The following is a 12,547-nucleotide window of genomic DNA, read 5'->3' on the forward strand; positions in this document are numbered from 1 at the left end:
ATGTATTTTTGGCTCATATGGATGAAAGACAACAACTCCCAGAATGCACTTGCTTCACTGCCCTGTGAGGCCACTCCCATGGTCCCACCGGTTACATCACTTGCCCACCATGGCACCACCCCACCATCGTTTTGATTTTTATAGTAATAAAATAATTTAGTTCAGTTAGAGAACAGACACTACAATTAAAAACTGAACGTGTCTGCTCAATACAGTAAAAGTGCCTATTTAAGTGAGTTTGTCATTTTACTGTACTGTTTTTTTGTTTTTCATTAAGAATAATAGGCTAATGAACCCACAATTCAAGCAACCCACCCCGGAATTGGCTCTAATTCAAAACCGAAACTAAAATGAGCACGGCTGCCCAGCATTCATTCACGGCCACATTGTCATTTGAATATACTACCGGGTTTCTACTGATACAAAGCTTAATCCTTAAACGCTGAAGTAATCCTTTAACATTAAAAACACAGACAGCAGGAATAGGCTTCTTTCCCTTTTAGACATAATGCACGGATCCACTACCTACTACACACTCAACTATTTTTCTTGACTGTTTACGTTTTACTTAAGACATAACCTACTATATTTGCTAGGATACTCACCAAGACGGGCATGTTGGCATATTTTTTTTGTGTGAATTTGTCCGTTCAAGCCCATGAATTAAGAGAACTCAATATTTGTGCGCTATCTGTGATGTGCCGTGTGCACACAAATCTTCTCTTGCATGTTTACAAGGCAAGGCTTAAAGTTAGTTCACCCACAAACCCACACCCTCATGTCGTTCCGACCCCGTTTTCAGAACACAAATGAAGATATTTTTGATGAAATCCGCGAGCTCTCTGACCCTTCCAAAGACAACATTTTCAAGGACCAGAAAGGTGTTAAAATAGTCCATATGACTTCAGTTGTTCAACCTTAATTTTATGAAGCAACGAGAATACTTTTTGTTCGCAAAAAACAAACAATTTCTTCAGGTCTGTGTCAGTCCTACGCTGTTCATGTAGTAAATACAGTACAGCGCTTCCGAGTTAAGTCAGAGCTACGCCGGCCTACCATTGGCTGATGCCGTTCACGTGAGCACCACAACGCATGCGTGTGATGCTGACCCAGGAGCTGGCCAACGTAAACGGCGTAGGAGACTGACGCAGACGTGAAGAAATTGTTTAATAAAGTCATTATTTTTGTTGCTTCATAAAATTAAGGGCGAACCACTGGAGTCACATGGACTATTTTAACAATGTTTTTAATACTTTTCTGGACCTTGAAAGCGGTATTTAAATTCATGTCTGTGGAGGGGTCAGAGAGCTCTCGGATTTCATCAAAAATATCTTCATTTGTGTTCCGATGGTGAACGAAGGTCTTGCGGGTTTAGAACGACATGAGGGTGAGGAATTAATGACAGAATTTTCATTTTTGGGTGAACTAACCCTATAAATGAGTTTAGTTTAAACACAAATAGCAATGTGTGCTGTTCAGGTCTCGCCTGTGCTTGCACGCTATCAACACCCGCGTGATGATGGCATAAATTACTGGGTCATGTTCGAGCATATGGCACTGGCATACAAGAGTGACTGTTTTGTCAGTTCTTTTTGATTATTGCTGTTGTAATGTATTGGGAAGCCAGAATGTGTATCCATCGACTGAAAACGTACATTAGCTTAACTCTGTTTGTGTGTTTTGCGCATTATTTTCAACAAACCATATTGTAGATGCGTTGTGAGATTTTAGAGTGAACCGTGGTGCAAGTGAGTGGAGAGCGTTGCGGTTCGATTGAATTATTTATAATTTTTTTGCAGGGAAGAGCCGTTACACCCCTAATGTGTTTGTACGTGTGTATTTTAAGGCTCTATATGACCGTATTTTTTCTCTCAGGCTCATGATGTACGTTCCAATGAGGTTGTGGCCATCAAGAAGATGTCGTTCAGTGGCAAGCAGTCCAATGAGGTGAGAATCAAAATTCAACTTGTATCTCAACAGTATTGAATCAAATCAGTTGATACTCTTTCACGGAATCAAACCACAATTGTGCTACTCTTTGGTGTGTTCTCTCTCTTGGCCCACAGAAATGGCAGGACATCATAAAGGAGGTGAAGTTCTTGCAGAAGCTCAGACACCCCAATACCATCGAATACAAAGGGTGCTACCTCAGAGAGCACACAGCATGGGTAAGTGCATATGCATATGCATATGCGTGTGAGCGAAGTGTTTGTCTGACGTGTGCTAATGTTGTCTGTCTCTCCTGTTAGCTGGTGATGGAATACTGTCTAGGATCAGCCTCTGATCTTTTAGAGGGTGAGTAGTTCATGTTTACCCTTCCTCGTGTCCTCCCTTCTTTTCAAATGAAGCGGTTTTGCTCTCCCTCAGCTGCCCTGTCTGACATTAGAGGTGTCCATTTGTTTTTGCTGTGCTGCATTTGTACCATCATCAGTTCATAGAGAAACATGCAGGTGTAAATATTGTAATCATCAGATTTCTGGATTGTGTTATTTTCCCACAGCAAAGCATTTTCATTTTTCTTTTTATCCCACAGTGCATAAAAAGCCTCTGCAGGAGGTGGAAATAGCTGCTATTACCCACGGTGCACTTCAGGGTCTCGCCTACCTTCACTCGCATAACATGATACACAGGTGAGACCGCTGACCCTTTCCTTGAATTTCTTTTCTTATCTTTACACCTGCCCGCTTTGAGATTTTCATTCGGCTGTTCTTTTGTAGTTCCATCTAAGTGTTTTACTCCATTGTCAATATATATTTATTTTCAGTGCTGAAAGGTGCACAGATCCTTATTTCTTTTCTTTTTGCAGAGATGTGAAGGCAGGTAATATTCTGCTAACTGAGCCCGGTCAGGTGAAGCTTGGAGATTTTGGCTCCGCCTCAATCGTTTCTCCTGCCAACTCTTTTGTGGGTACACCTTACTGGTAAGTTGTAAATACAGTTGATTATTTGGTTAAAGGCACATTATGTAAGTTTTGCAGCTAGAGGTCCTGTTTTCAAAACAATAACTGCGGCGTAGCTTGATGATGGCCCATTAATGAGCATGGAATCATGGGAGTTGTTGTCTTCACCTCCACAGCTGATGGAAAGCAATCGGACTGGACTGGACTGGCAGAAATCATGTTCATGGTTGAGCTAATGTATTAAAGTGTTCTTAACGTTACTGAGGTATGAAGCAGGGCGGGCCGAAAGCCTTGGAGCTTTTATTATGCTTCTATGCCGCAGTCGGCCACTGTCGCTGCTTTTGTCGTTTGTTTATTTTACGATTTAAAGTTATGTTAAACGTTTGCCAGTTCCCGCCTCCTCCTTCCCTGATCTGTTACAGCTACTTTTGATCACTTAAATTCACATTATTTTATTTCATTCTAATGAAACAGCTGCACATGCTGAATTTCTACTCATACAGGTCACTTTATTTGACAAATTAAAATAATTGGTGTAATGCAGCGCTGTTTTACTTGGTCAAAACAATCATACTAAAAATACATTTGAGTGTGTTGAAAATTGTTATAATGTTACACGTGCGTTCGTTTGGTTGCTGGTATGAGACGCACTGTATGTTGCACACTGCAGTAAGCTAGATCAGTATTAGAATATCATATTAATAAAAGCTGTATGACTTGTGTTGCTAATGGCATGTAATTCATTTTAAAATATTTTGTATGGTGGAGAAAATGCTGTATTACTGTTACTCCAAATAAAGCTTTTTCGGATTATGCTATGTTAGCCACTTGACAGAATAGCGTTGTCTCTGAGACATGGTACAAACATGTTACTCACGTTAAATCAAGAAACAGGAAATCAAGGGTAAAGCAAATATGACATCAGTCTGGACAGGACACTGTCCACTGCAATGACACTGGCCATTTCACTGGTTAAACTTGTATATTTCTCTGGATTTTAAACATTGTTGGAAACATATGGGATAATGTAAGCAGTAAGCACATAAGTCAACAAAATATATAACATCGTTCCAGTGTTTTGGATATTTTAATCCAAAAATCATACATATATTGTGCCTTTAAACTGCCTATGTTTTATGATTTTATTTTATTAGATTTTCTCGCCTGAAGTTGTAATTAGTCAGGATTTCTTTCACTAAATGAGCACATGAGAGTAGTTTTAGCATCTTTATGCACCGATATAACAACTCACTACTGTTCAGAAGTTTGGGGTCAGCACGATTTAAAAAAAATAAATTAATACTTTTATTCAACAAAGCACACAACTCCTTTTACATTGTCACAAAAAACTCTATTTCAAATAAATGCTGTTTTTTAAATGTTATCATCAAAGAATCCTAAAAAAGTGTTACAGACTATACCGATAATAACTATATTAGCATTTACACACCAGCAGACACACGTCATCAGCCACTTTAAATAAACTTGTAAATTTGTTTAAGTCGGGGTGGATTCTGATGGATTCTAGCCGTCAATGTTTTTTTTTTTTTTAATCGCTCATCAGCTGAAAAAAAAAAATATTCTGACAGTGATTCCAACGATATTGTTCCACTGTGCCATTATCGTTATAGTTGTGGTGTGGACTGCTATATTCTCATAGAATTAGAATGATTATTAAAACTTTATAGTTATTATCATTGGTGTAAATGGCACTTTATTTTCAAATTATATTCCCCGATATTAATGTCTTTACTATATTTTAAATTGGTCACCCCAAACTTTTGTTATAAACTAATATTTACTTTATTTTTACGAAGACATTTTAATATGACAAACACCTCAGAGACTTTGAGACACATTTTGAGATTTGTTTTTTGACAACATAAAACTTAGAATCAGAGTTTTGAACTGAATCACTGAACTAATTTAATTGCATTAGTTTACATAGATGAATCAACCCTGCCACTTCTTACACAATTGTTTCTGCTAAAATGTAAATCTCAGATACTATTAAAATGTTTGAACACTCTCATACTGTCAATTCATGACAGAGATTGCAAAACAGCATTGTGAATGTTGCAATAATTGCCACATAAAAAGCAAATTAAAATTATTGTAACATTCACAATGTCGGCCATAAGATTTGCCTTTTGTCAATAAATGGTCTACGTGAACTGAGAGGAAACCGTATTGTGACTATTAAAGTGTGTCTGTGCAGTAGATTGTGCTTTTATTTCTTTCAAGGAAGCAAAGAAAGTAGTGTTTACCATGATCCGTTCCCTCTTGTGTTTAGGATGGCCCCAGAAGTGATCCTAGCCATGGACGAGGGGCAGTACGACGGGAAGGTGGACGTCTGGTCTCTCGGCATCACCTGCATCGAACTAGGTTTGTGATGTGTTGAAACTGATCCCTGACTTCCAACTGACCCCAGGCCTTTATGGGTATTAAGAGGGTTTATTTAGGCCAGCGTTTTTCGGTGCTTGCCATTCTGTGTTGGCTCTTCGTCTCCTGCAAGGGAAAGGGATTTGGGTTTTAGTGTCTAAGCTGCTTTGGGTTGTAAGCTAACTTATACTCCTCTTTCTCTTGGTCTCACCCACTGTTTGCGTCTCCCTCAAACTCCTAGCATTTTCATTTATTCAGTCATTTATTTATTTAGTCTCGGTTTATTTCATCGTAGCACTAATTATGGTCTCATCCTTTTAATCTGACTTAATTCTCTTTTTTGTGTGTGCGCGCTTGCACTGGTTTTAAATTTCTGTTTGTCTCTCTGTCTAGCTGAAAGGAAGCCTCCCTTGTTCAATATGAATGCTATGAGTGCCTTATACCACATTGCGCAAAACGAAAGCCCTGTCCTGGCGTCAAACCACTGGTGAGAACTTTGGTCTACTTTTTTTTTTCTCTTGTTCCTTCATTGTCTTCTCTTAACTGTTTGTTTTTGCATTTCATCTCTGTTTGGTTTTGCATTATGTCTCTCTTGCATTTGCAATTAGTTTATTCGTTTTTCCGTTTTACAGTGTGTTGGTAAGTAACTCTAAGTATAATACTAGAATTTAGTAGTTTTACACAACATTAGCAGCATAATATGAATTGAAATATAGTAATTTATTACCATAATGAAATAATAAATCATTCATTATCAATGTGTCCATGGACTATGTACCTGCTGTAAGGAAAGAGGGAATGTTTTCTGATTCTGAGAAAAAATTAGAAGATAACGTGTTACGTCAAGTTGAAACTGCTCTCTCTCCCTCTCTGCTGAGACCATTATTCAAAGCTTGTGGATGCCATGAGGAGATACAGAATGAGAAGTCATGTATTGGTGTCTGTCACATGAGTTTTTTAGGCACTGTCTGTTTCAATGCTCTCTCATTTATAATCAGGTCTAAAACCAGCCGTCAGTCAAAGTAAAACTATATGATGTGTTTGATTACTAGCCTGAAAAATAAAGCAACATAATCAATTACTTTTGTACAACTCTGTTGACTGGAAGTTGCTTACTGGAAGTCTTCCACACAGACTTTCGAAATGGCCAATTTAAAATAAGTTTGAAATGACTGCTTTTATTTTTATTGCAGTGTCATTCTCCTTTATCCATATCAGTTTCTTTTTTATGTTTTCTGTGTATGCGCATGTTTAACTTTACTTTTCTATCTCCGCCCTATTTGAATGCAGGTCGGACTACTTCCGTAACTTTGTGGACTCTTGTCTTCAAAAGATCCCTCAGGACAGGCCTACCTCAGATGTGCTGCTCAATGTGAGACTAGACACACTCTCTGACTCTTCATTCATTCATTCTTTCATTCACATTTTCTCTCCCCCTCTCGTCCCTTGTTCTAGCTAGGCCTGTCATTACATACTCTTTTCGTGATTAGTTTGAAATAACTGCTATTATTGTGCACACTTATGTTTCACTGGAATATAGAAATGCCTTGATGAAGTGTCAAAGAAAAAAGATTTAATTGCAAAATCCATGAGAGAGTCTTTATCACAAATGGGTTAGCGAGTTGTGGAATTTTTTTTTTTGTGCAATTTAAACCACTAGCTGCTAGGCAACCATTTTCACCGCTGGGGTAAAATGTATTAAACCAATCAGGGTCCCACTTTATATTAGGTGTCTTTAACTACTATGTACTTGCATCAAAAAATAAGTACAAAGTACGTATTGTGTTCACATTGTATTGTTAAACACTTTTGCTGATATTGAGGTGGGAAAGTTAGGGACAGGTGTGGTGGTATGGGTAAGTTTAAGGGTAGGTGTGGTGTCAACAGTGTAATTAAAAATGTAATTACAGAAGTTACAGATGTAATTACAGGCAGGCAATTTGTTTAAATGTAAGTACAGTGTAAAAACATGCATGTACACAATAAGTGCATTGTATCAAATGATTAATTCAAATGTAAGTACATAGCAGTTAAGGCCACCTAATGTAAAGTGGGACCAAAATCAGTGTTGTTAATGTGTTACATGTAAACCGTTTTATCTATCAAAGAGCTTTTAATAACATTTGATCAGCATATTCTTAAGCCAATAAAATCATGATTTGTACGTGTTAAAAAAAGTATACACTACTTAAACTGTGCTATTAATAGCTCACACTGGATTCCTGATGAATCACATTTTAAGCTGTATGCGTATTAAGCTTATTCTGCATGTGAAAAAATGGACAATTAAATCATTGATAGCAATTATTTGTATGACTGTAACTGGTTATTTCACATAATTCTAGCTCATCCATGTTTACACACTGAGATTGGTCATGAAGCTCATCTATACAGCTCTGTGATTCACACAATGGATTCTCTTCGCAGCACCATTTCCTATGTCGAGAGCGCCCCCATTCTGTTGTGATGGATCTGATCACGCGCACCAAAGATGCTGTGCGAGAGCTGGACAACCTTCAGTACAGGAAGATGAAGAAGATCCTGTTTCAGGAAACCCTCAACGGCCCCACACAGGAAGGAGGAGAGGAGGAAGAGGTACATCCAGAGGCTTGTCAACCTTTGTCTTTCTCTTCTTTGATCCTTCTATCTAGTTCAGCCCATTCTCTGCTCTTTTGTTATATTGTTCTACACTACAGACAATTGGAAAAGATCATGGCATGTTTTGTTTTGTGTGTGTAGGAAGCAGAGCAGTACCTCCTGCAGACAGGCACGGTGAACAGTATGGAGAGCTCTCAGTCTGTGCCTTCCATGTCCATCAGCGCCAGCTCCCAGAGTTCCTCAGTCAACAGCCTTGCCGATGGCTCGGACGACAGTGCTGAGATGGCCATGATGCAGGAGGGAGAACAGACTGTCACCTCTAACAGTTCCATTATACACCGCCCCACTGTACGTGATTAAAGCCGGAGAGCACACAATTTTTCAAATGTTGTCCTTTCCTCGACTAATTTGTTTTTGTTTATCAGACGCGTGATAATATTTACGACGACCCATATCAGCCGGAGATGGAGTCGCAGCAGCAGCAGCAGCCGTCATCGGCCGCTCGGAGGAGGGTGCACAGAAACCGAGATCATTTTGCCACCATCCGCACAGCCTCTCTGGTGAGCATCTGACTGGCCTGTAGTCCTTTTTTTCTAGATCTGAAGTTGGGATAGACAACCTTCTCTCTCCCTTTCTTTCCAGGTGACCCGTCAGATTCAGGAGCATGAACAGGGCTCGGCTCTGAGGGAGCAGATGTCCGGGTACAAACGCATGAGGAGGCAGCACCAGAAACAGCTGCTGGCTCTGGAGAACAAACTCAAGTCTGAAATGGATGAACATCAGCTCAGACTGGACAAAGAGCTGGAGACCCAGAGAAACAACTTTGGAAGTGAAGCAGACAAGCTGAGTAAGAAACATCAGGCCATCCTGGAAAAAGAGGTGAGGGATTTAAGAAAAATGATAATGATTATTAGGTGTTTTGTGATCCCTCCTTGTCTTATGTGCAAGAATGGGACTTTTAAAGAGCAGATATTTAAATTTCACTACCAGAAGTTAAAACTGTTTGTGAATTAAATTGTTTTAGTGAAACATTAATACTACTAAAAGTAAAAAATTAAAAGAAAAAAAGATACAAAAAATACTCTACAGTTCAAAAGTTTGGGGTTGTAAGAGAGTCTCTTATTCTTAACAAGGCTGCATTTATTTTATATAAAAAAATAACAGTAATATATATTGTGACTTAATGAAATGTATTATTTAAAGGGGTGGCAAAACACATTCTTTTGAAGGCTTGATTGTGTTTGTGGGGTGCACTGTAACACGTGTTCATGCTTCGTTTTTACAAATAATTCATTATTTTTCATATATTTGACCTTTATTCTACACTGCTCTGTCCCTCCTTGTAAAACGGTCTGATGCTTTCCGGGTTGTATAAAGCCAGTCCCTCAAAAATACGCAGTGGGCTCTGATTGGTTAGCTGGCCCAGTGTGTTGTGATTCGCTAACCGCCTAGTGTACGTTTGTCGGAAACGTCACGCCCCTTCCCTGGAGGCTGTGCTTTGGTCAGTATTAAAAAGAATGGCGTCAATAAACCATACCAATCTGAGCCCGAATCAGAACCAGAACATTTTAGTGAAGATGATCGAGCATAATCTGTTCAACCTGTTCAGTCCTCAAGAGTAAAGACTGCGGATCTATAGTGATCGCTACTGAATGGCACTGTTACTTTTGTATTTTTATAGCCAAATATCTGTCCCAAAACGAACACTAAACATTGGCTTTGCTAGTAGCCAAATCACACACAGAACCATGTTTAGCATGCCTGTAGATAAATAATACATAAAAGCTCTAATCAAAGAATCATTTACACTAATGCCAAGTTCGCTGTTAGTGTTTGTAACGATAGGTGTTCGTCGGATAACTTTAAGTATGAATGAGCATTTAACAGACTGGTTTGCAGAACAGTGTTGTCATCTGTTTACTTCCTTGCTACAACCTATTACAGGAAAACACATCAATGAAAAATAAATCAGACTTACAGGTTGTGGCCCGTAAACAGCTTCTGTTTGTAAATCCAGCTTTCAGGACAAGCCGTTGTGCATATCCTGTACTGAACTCGCGAAAATTGTGGAAGCTAATTCCTCCGTGAAATGTGCTGCGGGAGCCGCGAGCCCGTCGTGCATCCACGCACTGGCATGTGTCTCGCGCAGCTGACGTGTGTGAATTCGGCATTGAACTCGCGACGATTGTGGGAGTTTTCCACTCCGTGAAATGTGCAGTGGGAGCCGCGAGCCCGTCGTGCATGAACCGCGGCTCATGAATTGCAAATACAGATGATTATTGTCCATTATGTCACATTTTCCAGTCTTCTCCTCCGACCCTGTCTGTCTCGTGCTTTATGATGGGCAGCATATATCTGAGACCTGTTCCCCTCCGTCTCAAACACACGTGCATATAACATGCTGTATGTTAAATGCTCTGCAACGCACCCGTCCCACAAGGAAGGCTGAACAAAGCAAGTACCCCAGACCTGCAATCCGGATGAAAATAACAGCGTTTCGTCGGCATTCCAGCAACACCACTCCAGCCTAACTATACCACAACAGCGCCGCGATACAAAATGGCCTCACCCCCCCTTATTTAATATTCTCGGAGGAGGGGTTTATGTAAATATTGAGCCTGTTGATGTCACCAACCCTGGAGGAATGTCTGTAGTCGCCTGCTGGCCGTTTGCTGTAGTCCTTAGAAACTGATTTCTTTAAAAGCAAATATCTCCCTTTGCTTTAAACTTTGAACGTTGTAACTTTGCAGATGTTGTTTATGCTCACGCAGCAACATTACACGCTAGCTAAAGTTAGAATAGTGAAATCGTGGTTTACCACCCCTTTAAAATTATTTCTATTTAAATATTTTTTTTTATTTCTGTAATGGCAAAGCTGATTTTTGTGTTCTGGTAACATTTATTTTGTCATATTTTGATGGAAATGGTGATAAAAAAAAATTCTGTATTAATATTATGTCTTTACTGTCCCTCTTGATCATTTAAAACAAAATCATACTGACCCCAAAACTTTGAACATTTGTGTATGTATTTTTATGTGTATTATTTGTGTTGCTTATACATATTTATCTGGTGTGTTTTTTTTTTTTTTTTTTCAGATTAAAGCTGCGCAGACGGAAGAGAAGAAATTTCAGCAGCACATTTTGAACCAGCAGAAGAAAGAACTCAACAGCCTGCTGGATTCCCAGAAACGACAGTACAGGCAACGCAAGGAGCAGCTAAAGGAGGTAGACTCTGTCAAAGAGTAGACTCCTCTCAGAGTTTCATGTTTATGAATTCATTATTTAAATAGTCTTTGGATTTGCTCCATATTTATCAGCCTCATTACCTGTCTTTAAATTGTTACAAACCTCCCCGTTTTTTCTAGGGGTAGGAGAGGATGTAACAATTATTGTAAATTAAAATAAATAATAATGATAAATGTAACGAAAAAGACTGACAGTCACCTCAATTCCCTGAAGCAAATAACTCTATCTGACGAGGGTAGCATTAAATAACCTATACAAAAGAAAAACAAATAAACAACAAAGTCTTACCTCGCTCCCTGTCTAACATTAACATAAGCAAAATTCCCTACGGCTTCCAAATTCAAACACAATATTTACACAAATTAATAACGGTAACATAAGAGAAGAACATGCACGGCACTCACACTCTCTCACAGCTAGTGGGTACACAACTCATTCACAAAGTTGAGAGAAAAAGACCATCCTCGGTTGTGCATGAGAGAATTCACTAAAATATCACAATTCTAGATCAGGGGAAAGTGTGAATTGCGTCACTGTCAGCACTCCAGCATTGCTTCTCCACTCTATTATACTGCCTGGGATCTCTGTGAGAGAGTGAGAGAGAGCGCAAGTACGTAGCACATAACACGCCAAATAAGTAGTATCACTCTCCCCAAATCACACGCATATTACAAATACGTCCACAGAGCGTAACACTTGCTTTTGCCACCCTAAAATCCTTCTCCATGGCAACAGGAGCTGAATGAGAACCAGTCCACGCCGAAGCGAGAGAAGCAGGAATGGCTGGTGAGGCAGAAGGAGTGTATGCAGCAGATCCAGGCTGAGGAAGAGGCCTCTTTACTGCGGCGACAAAGGCAGTATTACGAGCTGCAGTGCAGGCAGTATAAGAGGAAAATGCTGCTCGCGAGACACAATCTGGAGCAGGACCTGCTTAGAGAGGTGAGAATGACATGAGTTTTTGAGTGACACTTTTAACAATTTTTTTTTTATTATCTATTAATCTCTTTCTATGCATAATCCATCCTTTTTTGCCTTTATTTGCTCCCTGTAGGACCTGAATAAGCGTCAAACCCAGAAGGATCTGGAGTGCGCTATGTTGTTGAGACATCATGAGTCCACTCAGGAGCTGGAGTTCAGGCAGCTGGCACTGGTTCAGCGTACTCGGGCCGACCTGATTCGAACGCAGCACCAGAGCGAACTGGCCAACCAGATGGAGTATAATAAGCGTCGAGAGCAGGAACTCTGTCAGAAACACGCTGTGGAGGTCCGCCAGCAACCTAAAAGCTTAAAGGTGGGGACAGCTTTTTTTATGTGCATGGTGAGGTGCTCACCAGGTTTGGACAAAAATGAAGAATCCCATTTAATTTATGAGTAGGGTTTTGAACATCCTGTGGTATTTTGAATCTCAATGAACTACAAA

The 12,547-nt window shown here is 39.6% G+C and overlaps 1 protein-coding gene across 2 annotated transcripts in view; it reads left to right on the forward strand.

Annotated features, from left to right (window-relative positions):
• taok2a (TAO kinase 2a) overlaps positions 1-12,547 on the forward strand; it is a 37,739-nt gene that overhangs the window by 17,331 nt on the left and 7,861 nt on the right. For both annotated transcript variants that reach the window (XM_079825171.1, XM_079825172.1), the window contains exons 3-17: positions 1,876-1,947; positions 2,067-2,168; positions 2,250-2,295; positions 2,534-2,630; positions 2,807-2,920; positions 5,193-5,284; positions 5,675-5,768; positions 6,572-6,653; positions 7,709-7,876; positions 8,021-8,227; positions 8,305-8,439; positions 8,522-8,758; positions 10,978-11,106; positions 11,863-12,066; positions 12,179-12,418. In XM_079825171.1, the coding sequence (XP_079681297.1) occupies positions 1,876-1,947; positions 2,067-2,168; positions 2,250-2,295; positions 2,534-2,630; positions 2,807-2,920; positions 5,193-5,284; positions 5,675-5,768; positions 6,572-6,653; positions 7,709-7,876; positions 8,021-8,227; positions 8,305-8,439; positions 8,522-8,758; positions 10,978-11,106; positions 11,863-12,066; positions 12,179-12,418 (2,019 nt within the window). The remainder of the gene's footprint in view (positions 1-1,875; positions 1,948-2,066; positions 2,169-2,249; positions 2,296-2,533; positions 2,631-2,806; positions 2,921-5,192; positions 5,285-5,674; positions 5,769-6,571; positions 6,654-7,708; positions 7,877-8,020; positions 8,228-8,304; positions 8,440-8,521; positions 8,759-10,977; positions 11,107-11,862; positions 12,067-12,178; positions 12,419-12,547) is intronic.

The sequence above is a fragment of the Gobio gobio genome (genome assembly GCF_949357685.1).
Source record: "Gobio gobio genome assembly, chromosome: 1".
In the NCBI taxonomy this organism is placed as follows: Eukaryota; Metazoa; Chordata; class Actinopteri; order Cypriniformes; family Gobionidae; genus Gobio; species Gobio gobio.